Source organism: Pararge aegeria, chromosome Z (genome assembly GCF_905163445.1).
Source record: "Pararge aegeria chromosome Z, ilParAegt1.1, whole genome shotgun sequence".
NCBI lineage: Eukaryota > Metazoa > Arthropoda > Insecta > Lepidoptera > Nymphalidae > Pararge > Pararge aegeria.
The window spans coordinates 17857907-17877754 of record NC_053208.1 but is presented as its reverse complement, the minus strand read 5'-3'; the positions used below and the strand labels follow the sequence as shown (position 1 = coordinate 17877754).

At 34.1% G+C, this 19848-nt stretch overlaps 1 protein-coding gene across 2 annotated transcripts in view; it reads right to left on the bottom strand.

Annotated features, from left to right (window-relative positions):
* Positions 1 to 489: 489 nt before the first annotated feature.
* LOC120636209 (forkhead box protein F1-A-like) overlaps positions 490 to 19848 on the bottom strand; it is a 42855-nt gene continuing 23496 nt past the window's right edge. The window contains exons 2-3 of one of the 2 annotated variants that reach the window (XM_039907570.1): positions 1621 to 1859; positions 490 to 791 (exon numbers count right to left, since the gene is read on the bottom strand). In XM_039907570.1, the coding sequence (XP_039763504.1) occupies positions 1636 to 1859 (224 nt within the window). In that variant the 3' untranslated portion in view covers positions 490 to 791; positions 1621 to 1635. The remainder of the gene's footprint in view (positions 792 to 1620; positions 1860 to 19848) is intronic. The other variant, XM_039907569.1, reaches the window with a different exon arrangement.

Sequence of the window (19848 nt, the reverse complement as noted above, 5' to 3'; positions counted from 1 at the left end):
AAGTATTACGTAGATTATAATATAATCATATAATGTAAGGATAGTGGCGAATTATTTTTAACAATATTTATTTAATATTGTTAAAAATAGAATGAATGTAGCTGGAAAATTATTGAGAAAACAATAATCTTAACATTCTACATTAAAGCCAGGCCTTTAAATTAAAGGCAATGGTTGATTTGAACTAAGGCCTAGTAGGCCTAGGGCGGCCAGACATTAAGGCTAGCAATCGTGACAAAAAGTTCACTGATGATAACAAGAAATAACTCAAAATACTTTAATATTCTATAGGCTGGCGCCCATTACAGCGTTTAATCTTTGTAAATTACTTTAAGTATAATATGTAGTTTAAGACAGTGATGAGAAAGCGCGGCTGAGACAACAGCCTGGGACCTAGGTCGGCCAAGACTGCACACCGCTACTGATTAATTAATGTTCTTTATGCGGTAAAAATCCAATTTAGATACATTAGTCCTTATACTTAGGATCTACTTTCAATAGATACAGCGATTTTATGATACCTACAAAACCCTAGCGGCATGAACTCGCTACATTTTGATAGTTAATCATCCGTAACTCTTGGTTAACTTTCAGTTTTAAATAGGTACTTAAGCTAATTAAAATAATAACATTTTAACATTAAGAGAAAATGACAATTTTGCAAAGGGGGTCAAGGTTTACGTTTAAAATGGGACCTCCACAAAATCAAAGTTTTAAGATGGATATAACGACAGTGACTCCATTCAGCGTCGTTGACTAATTGAAGCCTTCTTCATATACGAAGTTTGAAACTGTAAATAAAAAATAAGTGGGTTAATAGATAATAAATAAAAATCTTTAAATTATATATCATGTTTGGCATGTATGTATAATTCAAAGATTTTTATTGAGATTTTTATTAAAGTGTGTTTCTTGGTTACTCCTGTTATTAATCTGCAAAGAATCAACGATTAGAAACTTTTGAGTTTTTAAAACACTTTGAATAGGTGTCAAATTTACTCGATATCTAAGTATTTAATCAACTATCGCAAACCTCTTTTCAATAATAATTTCTTTGAAGGGAATAAAAAGGGGAACACAGTAGGGAAACAATCAAATGTTTTGAAATAGCCTGCGTCTGGATAGGATATAATTTTATCTTGTCCCACACCTTTATCAACTGGCGTTGCAAGCATTAGCGCATGCAAGTGAAAATAATATCGAAATAATAGATATACGTGTACTAATAAACTAAGGGGTAAACTTCTACTATTTCCTGTTACCATGCTTTGCCAAGTAGACACGTTAATTTTATCCCTTGTCGAGGGACATAATCGGGGGATATCATTTTTGTCTCCTGCCTTTGCTTGTCGTGCAAGAAAGTAAAGGATATTTTGAAAATTATCTCCTACAAAAAAGGTTTTGGTTTCCATGGCAAATTGAGAAATTAGTCCTCTGAAATCGTTTTCTTAGCGGATGTCTGGGTGTACAATAGGAGATAAATTGTTGTAAGTATTAGCTACATCATATATCTGGATTGGAATTCCGTAAGATTCAGTTGTGTAACAGAGTCCTTTGTTTTAACATTGTACATTGTTAAAACAAAGGATAACAATCCGGAACAAAACGTAGAAAATATACCTACTAATGATGCTTTCATATCCAAGGCGACGACGTAGTTGGTATCGCTGTCGGTGTTGATGACTGTGGCAGGGAGGATAGTGGCGTGGGAGGCTTGCGATCGGGAGTCGGCGCAGGCAGCGGTGATGACAAATGGTGTCCGAAACCCCCCAGTCCACTGATCGAGCCACCTCCCAACGAGCCCCCGGACAGCATCTGCCCATGAACCCCACGCATCCCCGGAAACATGGGCGCTGCACCTTGAAACAAAAACATTAAAATTTATGAATATGAATTTATCAAATACATGAAACATCATTTCAAGAGTATTCAATTTGGTTTCCTCAAAATTTTGTTGGCCTTTTCACCTAAATTTATAAAAATAAATAAATAATTTATATACTACGACAACGCACACATCGCCATCTAGCCCCAAAGTAAGCGTAGCTTGTGTTATCGGTACTGAGATGACCGATGAATATTTTTATTAATAATATACATATAAACACCCAGACACTGAAAAACATTCATGCTCATCACACAAACATTTTCCAGCTGGGAATCGAACCCGCAGCCTTGGACTCAGAAAGCAGGGTCGCTGCAAACTGCGCCAATCGCCCGTCAAATTAACCGGTCTTTAATTTTTACCATCATTTCAACAATGACAGTCCACTGCTTTCTCCATGATCTGATACCACCTGTGCCTAGCGACACCCTTCGACTCGCTTTATATCATCTGTCCACCTAGTGAGGTTTTTATCGAAGCTGCGCTTTCCAATGGAACCTGCATCAGAATGATGCGGTTTCGTCTATCAACTAGGAACCTTAACTTCCATTGATTCCTCGACCTATGTGCAACCATTCTTTAAATGGACAATCATCAGCAGTGTTAACGTCACGAACGTGACCAACATAGCCGACCGTGAGCGGGTAGAACGAATGGAGCCAGTCCAATTGGTATATTGGTAGTAGGTACCTAATGTTGGCTATAGTGTCTCTTTTAGAATAATTAGAATGGAAGGTGACCCTTTCCACCCAGAATGTGACCCGCTTTTATTTCATGATACTTCCCATAGCACATAGGTTTTTTAGTACACGTTAGTAGTAACACACGATATAACTGGCTATCGGCTGAAGGATTTTTCCATGTTATTTTACTTGTCTGCTGAATGCTTACCCTGTTAGACACCCTGCCTCTATTTGATCCATATTATTAGATATACCTACGAGACTATGAATATATATACCCTAGAAATTGACCCGCTTTTATTTCATGATACTTCCCATAGCACTTACATTTTTAGTACACGTTAGTAGTAACACACGATATAACTGGCTATCGGCTGAAGGATTTCTCCAAATTATTTTACTTGTCTGCTAAATGACACACTGCCTCTATTTGATGTATATGATTAGATATACCTACGAGACTATGATACAAGTAATCGCAGACATACGCGTCGGTGGGCATAACTGACAGCGCGTTGATTCATATGCACCAGCGGATGTAAATTTCTGATATATTCAGAATTAAATTCGGTGCTGTGAAGCTATTATTGCACGCTGTAAGTTCCCATCGCTGCGAGCTCGCCTGCCGCACGTCTGTTCTCACCCACGTGCACGCCTCGCCACCTAATCGGTTTAACTTAAACAAACCGCGCAATTGGATGATTTTGGAAATAAATTCTTACTGGGAGCTTCTATTTTCTATCAATCGATCTTTATACACGTGTTACGAACTCATTTGAACTCTATGCAGAATTTATGTGGCTACAAATTTCGATTGCCTCTCGTAGAAACAAGTGTTTTTGATACGAATAATATTCGGTGTGATATACCCTGATCTTGTATCCACAAGAGCTGGGTATATCACACACTAAGTGAACTCGACGTTCCACACGCTCTTTCGGGGCTTGTCATCACTTTTCAGCTTGTAAATTAACAGGAGGGCTTTGACGATGGGTTAAATTGCTCTCAAGCCGGCAGGCGACGATTGACGCTTGCCGCTCGCTTTACTCATGGTGCTCCCATATCTACTTAATTTTAATTCGAATTTAAGTAGGTATAGAAACATTAATATTCGATTACAATCCACAGAGTTCAATCCATTTTACCTACCTAATTTAAAATATTATTCAGTGTGTATTAACGGATTTACTGACGGATACGATACGATTGTTGCATCAATTTTTATTCCCTTGACTGCAGTCTTACCTGGTGGTAAGAGATGTAGATGGGTATAACAGTTATGTTAAACCCTCAACGCTTTCAAACATCTTGGCAGGACGGCGGTATTTCATACTAACTTAGAGTTTGGATGCTGGACCCATGTCCCCACACTATCTTTAAAGGGTCACACACACTTCGTATACAATTTATTAAACATGTATAGTCCGGTATTATAAATAAAAATATTTATATACTAGAATTCGCATAAGTCGCACAGCAGAATAACGATCACAAATTATTATTTTGAAGAGACACAGTAAAACCTCGCCAGCGATTTATGTGAATCCTGAATGCCGGACATTTCCGGTGAACACAGTTTTTAATAGGTATCATTGCGGCCGTTAATGTGATGTTTTATTTTGTTCCGACATAATTTTCTCCTAATAAATTTGTTTACGATGCGAATGAATATAAAACGCAAAATGAAATCAAACTCTGAGCTAAAAATAGGTAAAACTTATGATCTGATGTTAATGAATTATGGCATTGAGGATTCACGAGGACGCAATGTTCCAGAGACAAAACCCCTGCAAAATGTCTTTTATATAAATAACAGCACTAAATTGATGACATTTTACAAGGTATTATTATTTATGATTCAAAATAGTCATTATTATTTATGATTCAAAATAGTCATGTAAATCCAATTCGCGTCGACCAGAATTTCAACTGAATATTATACCTGTGACTTTTATTAGGGTCGGTGACCGCTATAAGTTTATGGACTGTAGAAATTCAGGTCTCCATAGCGGTATATGTTCGAGAAGGAACTGGTATTGCGCCTTCGATCCACCCTATATAAAAGCAAAGAATAGATTTTTTAAATCAGAAAGAACTGTAATACAAAGGGGTGTAAGTACCATACATAATTGATGCATATAATAATATTCATAAACCAGATACTATTCTGAATAAGATGATAATGCTGGTAAGAATTTTAACGATAGGTAAGTAGTTAAAGTCAAATATGATAATTGAAACTAGTAGGGCAATTTCCGACGAAAATTCATGTGAGTTCAGCCTTCAATAAAAAAAAAATCTAAGCAGGTAAAAATCATGAATCAAAATCATCAAAATCAAAATACGAATCATGAAGAATTAATTTAATGTGAAAGTAAAGTTTAATGTGTCAGGGCAATAACTGGGGCCCATTTTTTGGATAGTGCAAAACCAATCTTTAAAAGACTCAACATTTTACCCTTACCCTGCATGTATATTAAGGAAATGTGCCTATTTGTAAAAAAAGTATGGACATTACTTTAGAACTAAAAAAGAACAGCAGGCGAAGCATTGTAGGCGTGGTAATAAATTAGTATGTCCGAAAGTAAACCTCACTTTATATAAAATAAATGTTTATTGTATGGCAATAACAAATTATAACAAATTACCAAATACTTTATTGACATACCTCTGCCTAAATTTAAGATTAAAATTATTGAATGGCTTATGCTTCGTCAGTTTTATGCAGTAGAAGAATATCTAAATCTTAAGGTTTAAATAATTGTGTTTCTGTGTTTATATTTTAGTTTACTTTATAATATTCAATTTTAAGTTGAATTTATTTTCTGACATTTTGTATAAAATGGAAAAATAATTTTATAATAGGTGTTGTTATAATTTGCATGCCATAGAATGGCAGATTGTAGCACGGAACTTGTTATGTTTTATTATAAGATCAAATTTGTTAACCTGCAATCACGCAAATAAAGATTTGAATTTGAATTTGAATTTATTATTAATCAGACTTGTGTCCCCCTTGATAAAAAAAAGCTTCAATTTGGGTTAAAAAATAACATTTTAGTGTAGAATCGATAGTAGAATTGTACGATATTTACAGTCATAATGTATATTTATTATTTATAATATACACCACCGAATTAAGAATCCTCATTCAGCCTTAATAGTATTTAGTGCAATGTGTCCAAAAACAGTGAAAACGCCCCGCGCACGTCTCACTTTACACCCGCGGAATGTTGCTAGTTCACAAACTTTTTGTCATTTTATAGTAAACGTTTAGAACATTAAAGGTAAAATAATTACTTTCAACTGCTAAATGGTATGAAGTGACTAACAATTTGTTCTTGAAACACTACTTAAGTGGATTGGGTTTTAATGCTTAAATGTTATACGTGTACTCGGTTTCTGGATGCCCTTAATTCTGTGATATGCACAAAAGAATTTCTAAAGTCTACCGAATTCTATTGTGTGCCCCGCCTTAATCTTTAGCCCGCACACATCGATAACCATGAATCGTAGTGTCAATCACTAGTTCTATTTTTAAAGTATCCTAATTCTAATTTTGTGCCGCTGCTCGTATAGATAAAAAACGATATTTTATAAATGAAGTAGCTTTTTTCGAAGCATTTATGCTATGCTATAAATTATATGCTAACTTACTAGTTAGCGGACATTTTTTAGTAAGATACACTAACCTATGTTTTTTTCAGTAACTTCATAAATAATAAAGATTTGATCATTAGGACTGGGTGACATGGGATCACTTCAAGAACCTAAGTATTAAATTCCAGACAAAAAAATAATTTTGAAAGTCGGTTCACAAGAAAGATTCTGTATTCATATCGATGGTTCACGATAATTAACCAAGAAATCCTTTAACTAGCACAAAAAAATACATCTTAGAACCTCCTCCTTTTCGGAAGTCGCTTGCATCTACTTAGTGTACGGCTTGCCATTTTTTGTACATTTAGTCATTTAGATATCATATAATAGGCTGAACATTATGAAGAAAATATTTTCAGATTCGAGAAGTCATAATTCTACGTCTAGTCCTGAATTAAAACTTTCAAACAAATGTACGTTAAATCAAAAATGTTCATAAACGGAGCACCGAGTAGAGTAAACAGTGTATCAAGGTTGTCGTTCTTAAAAATCATCGTATTTTTTATTAAAGCGAACATTTGGCTTTCAGTCGGGTTATTCTCAAAATACCTATAGCATTTATAAAGATCAAACGGGTGGAACAAGCGCGTTCGTGTAAACAGACCGTCTGTAAGTTGGGAAGTTCGGGAGGTACGGAGAGAGCGCTACAGGCGTCTTTTAGTTAGGGTTGTCAGTCGTCACTACTACGTTCCGTCGTACTAAGATCCTAAAATTTCAATTAAGTTAATAATACTATACTTTTAATAAATGTAAGAAATTCTTCATGGTTAAAAAAAGATTAGTTTTCACCAAATTTCTGAGCCTGACTTCCTGATTCTGAGATTTACAAAATTTTTAGGCATAAAAAATTGTAAAATTTACCTCTAACGCACAATTTTGAGTATGGTTTTCCCAATTATTTATTGTTAGGGTTATATAAAAAATGTTATATATAATTATGTAGAGATAACTAATTATTTTAATATGTTTAATTATTTTAACGATCTACTTCCTTTAGTCGTGCTCCTCAGGGCCGTGATCACCTACATCCACGCATTTCTCTTCACGATTGAAAGCCATTTAATTCTATCGCCAGCAACTTGGAGAGCATCGAAGACGGTAGTGTCGAGTGAGCAGCGAATCTGGTCAGATCAACGCATCGGACTACGGCACCTAATCTTTATCGTTCAGCTTTGCCAGTGAATACTAGTTTTTCGAGATAATCTCTGTCTTTCCTTACCATCTTTAATGGTTTAACTGAAAATTGCCTGAATCTGGTCTTTTATCCAACCAACAATTGTGAAAAAGGGAAAATGCAATATTTGTTTTTAAAACGCATGGTGATTGACAAATGTTGGGCATGGGTTTCTAAGATAACAATTTACATAGTACATTGTCGCTATTAACGGTACATAAAACTTAGTTAAAGTCTTTCCGTGAGAAGATTCACTAGAAAAAAATACAAAAAGGCTCTTTAAGGCTGTTTATAAAATCTAAAATTGGAGATGCAAATCGTTTTAGTTGCTACCTACTAGTAATGCTTATTTTGAAAAATATATAAAACTACAATTAAGTAGTGTTCATAATTAATATAACAATACGAAAGGTGAAGCAACAGCCCTAGCTTTACGCCATTATCCATACGTAAACTGAAATACATTATCACTCCCATCACTAATGTAATATATTTAAAATTTGGTTTGTTCCTTGTTCTCTTAAAATTAATTTCAGATTCGTATAAGTTTATATAGGTTTTTATTTATATATCTTTTGTCGTGCAAAGTTTACGCTTACACCTCCTGGCTTACACAAGTCTTAAAAGTGAAAGTATATCTCCTGACTGATGTTACTGGTTCCTTAACACTCCCATCACTAATGTAATATAGTACTTAAACTTTTTTGATCGTTAGATAAACGCATAAATTTTTAAAGATACGCATATCTTTAAAAAAAATTTGAATGTGTCTGTGAAATTAAGAAATTTAAAACTTTTGACAAATAAAAAACAACTTTGTTAAACTACTAAAAAGCAAGAAATAAATATTTTCTATAACATTTTTAGTCGATGCCTGTAGAAATGTAAAAAAATACTAAGTAAAGATCATATACTTTTTATACAATTCGCTTTTATATAGATAAGTAGTAAGAAAGTAAGTAATAAGTAAGTAATTTTCTACATTTTATTTGTCACCGATTTCTAAATATTGCAGAAAATATTTATTTCTTGGTTTATAGTACTTTAACAAAGTTTGATTTTTTTGTCAAATGTTTTTAATTTCTGAATTCGTCTAGAACAAGTACTTAAACGGCGTCCATCGGTGGTTGCATTTTCAAGATATTTTGAAATTTCAAGTAAAGTAAGTTGCGTCTTTTGCGACCCTTGCACTAATTTGCAATGCAGATTCTACTGAGATTTTTCCCAGCCGGCAAGAAGCCCAGCAATTACCTGTATCTGTTAGCAAATAACTTTAGTAACACCCAAGTGTTCATGTTCACCTATTATAAAACCAAAGCTCTAGCTCTCTCGCTTCTGTACCTACTGAACAAGCACTAACGTTTACGTGAGCTGTTCGTTATTTTACGCGGTCAGAAATAATTATGTACTCGTACATGTCTAAATGTGTTCTCGCGGAGTTGGCGGATCGCGAAACTGCCAATCAAGCTTCCGTTTTGGTAACGTTAAATTCTGTTTCATTGCATCGATTTTATTAGGGCTACTAAAACACCAGGGGTAATGCCACAACAGAGGGTTGAAGTCGTTCCGAGACTGAATCGGAGATCTAATTTCTGCCTAGTCACACTGTTTGTGTTGTCAGATATCACAAAGACAACCGGAGATACGTGTGTAGAAATCGAGACAAAAAAAAAATAATTCCGCAATTAGGTTCAAGAACTTCAGGGAAATCAGAATGGCGTCATCTTTTATTTAAATGTTTATATTTAAATGCATTACTTATATATTACAAACTAAAACGAGCATAACCAATTTGAATATCCCTCTTTGTCAATATTTGCATCGCTTTGTAAATCATACGTTTCAGGTTTAAAATAAAAATCTACTATTCTTAGGAATGAGTATTGTGTATTTACCACTAGTTAAATAATCATGTTTTCTGTAACCTGCACAAACTAAGTTTCATCGGAACATACTGATGCCTACGCTATGCACAAATGCACATGTTACCACAGCTTTTATGGACGTCGTAAGGGAGCCTTCTGAGAAACGGGCTGCGCACATGGTAGGTAATAAACCGTCGATTATCCGGCCCTGATCTATATTTATTGGCCGTGAATGCAGTTTTCTATATCTTTTGCGTACGTAAGTGAGCCTTGTATAGTCTGTCTGAATAAAATTAGCAACTCGGCTAAATCTGAATCATTCGCAAACGTAAGATCATTTCAATTTATTTTGTTGCGTACAAAACAGTATTTTTAATCAATAGCTATCTGTTTAATTTAAACTCTAACTAGCCATACTCGTTAGTAGGTAAATTGTAAGTAGATTTAAAATAATCTTTACCTGAATCAGTCCAAATAACTAAAATATTTGAATTGATCTAAATTTAATACTATTCTCTCCTAACGTATAAAACGTGCAATCCTTTGAAACGAGAGTTATCCGGCCTTATTGATACTATGAAAGTGGACACTGGATTTTATTATATACCTGTTGATTAAAAGTTTCACGGTGTTACGTATTATTGGCACATTTCCCATGGAACATAATAATATTATCCCATGGGAAAATGCATTTTGGTATTGCAGTTCAGAAATTTCTATAGAGCCAAGTACTAGGAGCGCATAAGTTGATAGGGAACAGATCAACCTGTCGCTCCGCCCCTAGGCTATACATATGCACTAGGTAAGTTCTAGTGCACCAATAACACACCTTGGTAGGGAATCAATAACGCGTGCTGAGCATTGAAAGCGAAAGTACTACCCTTCGTCATTCTGAGCATACATTGTACACCGAGTTTAACGAGATACGGCAAAAATGACGGAAGCCTAGTCCAACGTCCTTAGAAAACGTTTTACATCAATGTTTGTATGTCTACTACTTTTTCAGATACTGAAAAAGTACTGTTGTTTATAATATAACAGTAACTGAGAAAAACAGTTACCTTGTCGGTTTTTTAAACAGGTTATCTTTTGTCACAGGGGTACTATGCATATTAAAGTATTCTGGAAAATCTAAAACTTATGATCCACAATCATTTCTGGGATTTCTTATATCGCAATAACGGTATTTTTTTCATACAAAGTATTACATAGTATAATAAAGTTTAAACAAAAATACCAGTAGTGACAACCATAACATCAGCTGTACCTACATTTAAAGACAAATGGTTTAACGGCTTAGTATACCAACAGAAAAAAGATTTGATATTAAGACAAAAACTAAGACTCTCATAAACATACACGTGTAGATGTGATCGTAGGTATAGTTTTAGGGTCGTCAATATATCTCATAGCTATTTTTTTTTATGAAAACGGAAATATGTGCTCGGTGTCTGAAATCATATTCATTTTATTTAATCGAGTTTGGTTAGTTATAATTTTATTAAAATATATTTTGAAATTTTCTTGTAGAGCATCAGGTTGTGACTATTGAATAAATTCGAATGCAATTTCATAATGTCAACGATATAAAATTAGCGATTCCCTGCACATTTGTTCACGTACCATTTTATGCCATACCATTTTATCATGTTATGAGTGTCGATGCTAATTCGTCTTCACAAATAATACAAGGGTTTTTGTCTAATAAAAACAATGTTTTATTTTTACTATTACGATACGACACATGAGTTAATTTCACGAAGGAAATTCCATTAATTGATTATTTTTTAATAATGCGCAATGAATATAAAGAAGAAGAAAGAAGTCCTAAGATACTATAGCTTGAGCGTGCCCATTCGCCATTTAAGTATTGAACTTTTTCACTTTACCGTTTAAAGTGTTTTGTTGAAATTATGTATTTTATTGTAGAGCAAAACTTCAAGTGCTATTTTGTCTATGACGTTTAATTAAAACAATAATTTGCAATAATGGGATGCAGTATTAGTATATATATTAAATATAACGTCAATGTTACTCTATTCGAGTGAAACTCGACTATCACCGCAAAAATAATACTTTTGACTCAAAACAAATACAACCAAGCGTCATTATTTATGACGATCAATTGGACAACAGTAATAAAGGTAAAATTTATGGGTTTTTATTTAATTTAAAGATTTTAAGTGAAAACCTATACAAAACGAAAAGGTTGTCTATTCGAGAAAAATGACGTGACGTGTAATGACAATGAGTACTTTTATGCCTCTACTATCTTTATGCTGTCCTAGTGAAATTACCATTCTATAATGCTAATCTCATATTACCCGCAACTGTACTAAAAATAGAATTCCATGCGTTTCTTGCAGCAACTAGGTCCCTTGAGCTACTGCGACACCTTTCTGGGAGCCCGACTAAATACGGGTCTTGCTAACCTTGCAGCAGTCTGCAATAAACTTTCTATAAACTATAATAAGTCGGCTAAATAGGTATTGTTCCTTTAGCTTCATAGGAGTCCGGGTGTTTATCACAAATATGTTGAGTCCAGAAACTGTTCAATACCGAATAAAGGTATCAATTCCATGAACAGCTTATTCAGCTTAAATTAAAACGAATGTATATACATTTCATTATACGTATTTTTACATTTTGTTTAATACAATTTGAAAGCTTAAGAATTTGTATGATTCAATGCAACAGGAATAATTTTATATAAAATAATAATTTGAACTATAGGAATAAAAGTTTGATTTCAAAACTTATTTTGAAAAAAGACGCAATTGCAATTTGACTGATTTGACTTAGTGATGATAAACATTTTGAACTTAGACTGAAATGATTGGTTTTGAAGAGACTTATGGATTGGCTGATGACAAGATTCTGATGATGGTGCCAAGAGGTAAATTCATGGTGTAACGCATCAATGGCTACTGGAGTTAGGCCAATATTTTAATTTAATTTTAAAGAAAATGCAAATATATTTTTTGACACTGGTAAAATACATAGGTTAGTATTTTAGATAGATTTCGTAATTCTTAGGTGCATAATAAAACTGTGTATTTAAGTATTTTTAAACGTTCTAGCATAGCTCACATCTGCCGGGCGTACTAGCCCAAAAAGAGAAATAGAATTATTATTATGAAAAGCCTAAAGGAACAGATATCCCATTAGTATTATGTGGTAGAAATATTCACGCTGCAAGAATACCCGGGATTAGGGGCATAAAATAAAAGAGGTAAGCTTGCTTTTTTCAAAAACTAACAGATATTGGATGCTGGCAAAGTTAAGATCACCTAAGCAGATAACCACCATTGATTTAATATATATATATATTACTAACTGCATTATGCCATTATGCCCTAAGCTTTTTTATGCCATCACATAGATTAAAATATTTTAGAGAAACACGCTCTTCTTCATTGACCCATTACGGGCCCAGTACAGGGCACAGGTCCCCTCTCATAATGAGAAGGGTCTAGGTCGCGGACCAAGTGCGGTTTGGAAGAAAGGGATAATAAAATGATATAAAAGGATCTACGCGACCATCGAGGCTATGTTTGTTAACTTGAAAATGTACACCCCCAAACGTGAAAATCTACATTCATTTATTGCACTAGCGTAATGTAATTTTATCAGCACACTAATTTATTATTACTATTCTACATCTAGAACCCGTAGTGGCTTTCTATTAGACATCGTTATAGCAGCTTGAGGTCAGTATGACTCGTATCCAATGCTAATTCTTCCCACAACCAAACAAAACTCAATTTAAAAACGCTTAGAGTCCCTGCCGGGAGTTGAACCAAGAACCTTCAGTGGGGCGTCATGCCACTGCACAAGCAAAGGATTTAAGAGAACCCAAGACTAACCCAAGATTCAGTCGGGTTTACGTGAAATTACCAGAAACAACATCAAAAAATGATGCTACATTACTAGAAGTCCATAAACACAAAGAGGGTTCAGTGCATCCACTAGCCTCAACTATAATATGTGGGTGTGAATGAAGGACAGTCCGATGCACAAAATCAATACTTTCGGGAAAACCCCTCGGTCACGCCCACAACCCTCCGCGCGCGCTTGTATGCTAAAAGTGCAAATTAGTATCTACAGAAGCAACCTAGAATTACGATGCAATGTTACTAGAGGTCCATAAATGAGAAGAGGTTTGAGTACATCAACGCAATGCACCGATTGCATATTGCTGTATCAGACAATTTTACAAACATCGTTGTAAACAACGTGGACCCATGTTGATAGCCGGATGCATGACCGACTATTGATGTTAGAACTTGATTTGTATTTGAGATACGCTAAGCTGGGCGATTGATAATAGAAAAAAAATATTTTGAATTTATTTTAACTTTGATTTTGGTATTTATTAGCCATTTAGGAAGGTAACCGTTAATAAAAACGTATTATAATCGTATTGTTATACAGCAAAAAGGAATACACCATATTATTAAGCTCAATCGGTATACTATGATAATATGTTGGTCCACAGGTATGGCCATTGTTGCCAGAAATAAAAAAATTGGTTTGTTGGAACTTGAAAGCCTTTTGTACAAAGACATCGCTGAACCCCCTCATACCCCTACCCACAATACACACATCGCCTTCTAGCCCCAAAGTAAGCGTAGCTTGTGTTATGGATACTAACATAGTTTAAGAATACTTTACCATAAATACTTATAAAAAACAGATAAACACCCACCACCACCACACACCACCAACACACCACACCATACTCTGAAAAACCATCATGTTCATTACACAAACTTTTTTCCCGCTGTGGGAACCGAAATGATCGAAATCACGGCCTTGGACTCAGAAAGCAAGGTCGCTGCCTACTGCGCCAGTCGACCTTAAATTATAACACTCCATCGTGTTTGGGTTAATTGATTTTTTTGGGAAATTTGGTAAAATTTGGGATTTTTTGTAATTTTTTCTTATTATTTAACCCCCAATTAAATAATTAGAAAAATTTGAAAAATTAGCCTTGACTACCTGGTTTATTGGCTATTGACGATGCAGTCTGACACCTCCTATGGGTAACGCGGCATCGTGCCGAAACGCTAAATCTTTATTGGTAGAGCCACTTCCGAAGCCTTGGGAACCGAATCAGAGAAAATTCGGTAAATGTAAACTCCAAAATAATGAGTAATCTCATTCTTATAACATTATTCATTAACTCAGTCATTATTAACATTATTCATTAACATTACTCATTAACTCAGTCTTATAACATTATTCTTACTTTCTCGTATCAAATCGATAATTCTTTAAAAAAATAAAACACCAGGATTTATTCCGCTTTGATAGTGATGTACATAAACAGTCAATAGGTGAAATGGCATTTTGCATAGTCAATTTTTTTTTGGAATTCACTATAGCTTCAAAGCACAAAACTTTCAAAGTGACGTATAATAAAGTCAAACTCCAAACAAAACAGTGCGGTTAACACCTGCTAGCTTATTAGGCCAGGAGAATTACGGGAAAATCTTTCAGATATGGGAAAGTCTTGACGTAACTTAGATAACCATTGAAATCGCTGGCGAATCGTATAATCGTATAAATTCCGTGTAAAAAACAAAAATTAACGTAATAAATCAATTTTTTAATAAATAAATACTATAGTTTATGTAAATGTAATGGAAATGTCAATATTTTACAATTATTTATACCTTATCTTCTGTTATTCAATGTATTATAGTAATTCAATAACAATAAAATTAATTTATATCATTATTCCGCATAAATTTTTCAATTTAATACTATTTTACAAGGTACAATGTGTGCCCAATAATGATATCACGATTAGCATTAATTTTTAGCAACATTTAAAAATGCATGTTTATGAAAATCGAATACAGATTGTTTATTTATAAAAATTGATAAACGCAACTACGAAAATTGAATTTATCTCCTTCTTGTACCCCAGTTTAAAAAAAAAATGGTCAAAATCGGTGCAGTAGAAGCCGAGATAAGTCACCCTGAAGCGAGCGCGCCGATTTTGAAGCGCCCGTTTCAAGTTTCGCACTCTATCCCCACCCCTCCTACTTCCGGCCCGAGCGCGCCTCCGAGCGCGCACTACATTATGTTTATGCTAATTTTTGCGCGTGATGCACACATCCTATGTCATTTTTTAAAGCACATAGGAAAAGATCTCGGAAAAACGTATCGATTGGTATAAAATTTATTGTTACATCATTAACCGTTACGCCGCAAACCCTTCCCAACTTTGGAATGTAATATCTCAACATCTAACGGACCAAATTGGATGATTTTTTTTTAAAAGAAGCGTCTCTCCGAGTACTATTTTTCCCTACCTTTCGATTTTTTCACACTCGCAAATCCCGCTTCAGAGGCTTATTTATTTAAAAGCCAAAAATTTTCAACTTTTTAAAACCGCTCAAAAAGTTGTTAAAAATTGAAAAATGGTTAAGATAACAATTGCGTATGATAGTTTAAGGGTCCAAGAAGGTGTGAAAGCGGGGGCGCAAAAAAAGATTCATAACTTTGAGCCTGGCACAAAATTTTAAAAAAGGTCTTTTTTTCAAGGTAGCTTAATTAACAATAGAATTATGCAAAAACTATCAGCCCGATCGTAACCGCTCTTACGGCGTTCGATTTGTATTGGAACCAAGTACTTTTCTTGAAATTTATAGCGTGATTGAAGAATTTTTTCATTGTTCAATAAACAATTTAAAATGACCTTGTTTTTGACCTACTTTTTTCGCACTTTCGAGCATTTTGCAGCGAGAATTGCAAATTTATGGATATCGGACCAACTCTATCTTATAGGAAATTTCATAACGAACAAATTTATAAGTATACATTTTTTCTCTAAAATGCATATTTATCGAGATATACGCGATTGTTTCCGGAAAAAAACGCGATTTTTGCATTTTTTTTCAGTTTTTCGTTGTTTATGCAATTAGCACACCTTTTCAAGCTGGAGCACCCCGAGAAATGCAATACTTATACGATTCGCCAGCGATTTCAATGGTTATCTAAGTTACGTCAAGACTTTCCCATCCCAACCTGTAACCCTCCTGGCCTATATGTATTCCTAGTCAAGTTGGTCGTAATAACGTATCAGCAGTACTGAGGTGTTTTTGCCGTATCTCTCTAGTCTTCATGAAAATGTTTATGCTTATACTTTAAAAATATAGGACTTTCATATTATGTATGTATGTTCATAAAAATATACCAAAATTTAAGAGAAAATGTGACTGCAATAATTTGAACGTTAGAAGCAAACGTTATGGGCTTCTTCTTAGACCAGGCGCGTTTGGAACCCTCGTAGCTTTAGTTTTAAGTTTATGAATGTAGTTATCGCAATCACTACTCACTCTTATGTACACATTTTGTATATAATCAACGCATCAAAAGTGCCATCTCTGTGCCTATTTGAATAAAGAAATATTTGACTTTGACTTTGACTTTGACAATTAGGGTTGCAATAACTAAATCATTTAAAAAAAACCCTTAACAGAAAATATGTCATTTACAATAAGAATACAAACACTGCCACTCAGTCAGCTAGACAGCCAGACAGCCAGTCTAGCCAGTCACTGAAATACGTAAACAGAGAACGTTAAAAAAAACAATAGTTCACTGCGTATAAAATTTATAAACCTACGAGTATGTATAAAATTATCAATACACTCAATTGATTTATAAATATCATGACTATTTTGATAAAATAATAAAATATGTACTATATATAATATATGCATATATATTTACCACAAATTAGGGATTTACTATGATGCAAAGTTCTAACACCTGTTTAACCCTTTTCGTGAAAATCATCATTTACTAGGTCACTTAAGTAAACGAGATGTAATTGAACCCTATTTTACCAAAGCATTTTAATGTTTTACGTTAATTTACGTAACTAATTTATCTTCAAAATGTATTTAGTACGGTCTGCTGAGTGCTTATGCATACTAGTATTTATAGAGTACGTTATTATTTGAGTAATGGTACTATTATCATAGCCACAAATCTACCTACCCAAAAGCAAGTCATATTGCTCATAACTAATTCTCATGCATTTTGTGCTACAACTTCGGAATTTACCACCGCTACGTGGTTTCCATTGATAGCCTCTACGAGCCTTCTACGAAATTTCAATTGCAAACCTCTTTCATTCATCGTCAATATTTCACACTCATTAATTATTAACTAATTGAAATCCGTACTTTATAACTTTGAGTAAACCATGAAATCTTAATAAATAATTACTAGTTTAGTAGGTAACATGTCGATTTTGGGTTAAACAATCTTAGGTAGTAATTATGTAAATTACGTGAATTATTATTAAAAACGAACTGCAAAACACTAAAAATACCAGACCTTTTGGTATTTGATAAATGACAAATTTGGAGAAAGATTTGAGGCTTTTTGACACCACTTTTTCCTACGCACCTAAAAAAGAAGACGGCCAACGCGATGCGGTGGGTCGGAGTTAATGATACAATGTTGACTGATGAATGATGACGTGGCGGGGTAAATAAAACTGGTAGCATAAATATACGAAAACTAAAAACAAAGCTTGGGTTTATTGCTTTAACTAGATAAATCTCAAATAATTTTATGTGACATTGTGAGATGATGATAACAAATTAATAGGTACCCGGCTAAGTTTGTTGTGAGATTCTTAGATCAGTGAGCGTTTCAAACCCTTGAAGAATTAGTTTTAAGTTTACTATTTTAGTTATCATATACTGTAAAAATACTTATGCGTAAAAAGTACCTTCTAAATTTTTATCTTTTAGCTTTACATTATTGACTTTGATCCGCGTTTATAATGCCTAGATCGTCTCGTAATGTGAGGCATTAGCATGAGGCTGATAAATTATGTATGTGTGTTATATATAATTTATCAGCCTCACAGATTAGCCTTAATAGGAGAGGGAGGTTCGTATAGTCTAGATTCTACGCTTCTTTAAAGCGGGTTGGCGGGCCAGAAATTATAAAAAAAAAACAAAAATAACCTACAATGACGTAGCAATGTTACTAAAAGTCCATAAATGCGTAAGAGGTTTTGGTCTCAGAGCGACTGTGACTCGTCCAATATAAATTTGATACTACGCGTGTAGTAGTGTCACTTGTATGTAGTAGTCACTTTTCTAAGTGTGCGCCACAAATCAATCTGTTTCGGACCAACCCTTTGCTTTGAACACGCCCAATGCCCGCCCAAGCTTTTCCGCTGAAAGCGGGCTACTACCAGAACGATGAAATGTTACCAGAGGACCATAAACGCCAAAGAGATTTTGGCGCATTCACCAGTATGTCAATTTATCCACAAAATATTTATTTAACAAACATGCGAAAGTGAATGATTTGGTTTCTTTATTTATTTCTATAAACTCACGGTTACCCAATAAACAGCAGCTAACAGATTTTGTTTTGCTACATTGAGTTATTGTGAAATTATTTATTACATTGTACTGTAGGTATTTATATAAATAATAAAAAAAAATGTACTATATATACTTCTTTAGCGACGTTAGGTAAAAATCATGGAAGTGAAATTATACCATGTAACGAAATGCACGTGTTAGGAAATAGGGAATTAGTTGTACTGTAGTTTATCTATAATAATCCCGATGATTATATTAAATATATCAAAAAACCGTAGTTTGTATACTCCTTGATAGTATATTCATAGTGATTTGAAAATAGAATAAAGGCCTTTACCAGACAATCAAAGAAAAGTATATGATCTATGGCGGTGACGTGAGACAGGATCGCTTGGCGCGAAAGAAAAGTTAGCATGGATTTGAATTAATTTATTGAGAAAAGGAGATTAAGTAAAGTATGGTAATAGAACGTTACAAATTGGGGATAGATGATTTGTAATGGAATCGATGTACTTAGCGAAATATTGTTGCGGCGGAAAAAAACCCATATATACTGGTGCTGGCGTTGTTAAAAGTTGTTGGTACTATGATGGTACCTGATTTTGTATGAGATAAGTATATCTCTAATATCCTTTGGGTTATTTAGGTATCATATTTGGATCCCTAGCATTATCCCAGACAGACAGTATATGTAGCAGAGGTTGCTTGCTATCTACAAACAACTTGTCCAAAAAGTCCTGGTGTTATAAGTGATAAGATGTTTAACCTATCTTATATGTCTTGTATCATAGCGTAAAATTAATAATTAATAGCGGCGTAGCGTTATTACATAATTAAAATGTTGCAATTGTGTTTATGTCTTTTTTTTATTGATTGAATAAAATAGCAACGTTAGAGGTTTCTGCCAAAGACAGCATTACGATCTGTCAGTGGAGTAATTAAGTAATATGAATTATAAAGAAGCTTAATATACAGTATGAGAGTCGGTACGGTTGTTTTATTTTACTTCTTGGGGATACAGGGTTATAGAGTACAGACCCACAACACTGCTCCAATGCAGGTTGGTGGGCTTTAATGATATATTTTATAAAATTAATACTTTTATAGTATGTCATGAGTAAGGAAGAATAACATTCATGAGAATAAGTCCTGAACTGGTAGTAGAGTCATTTCAAAGTAACAAGTAATATGAATTATAGAGAAGCTTAATATA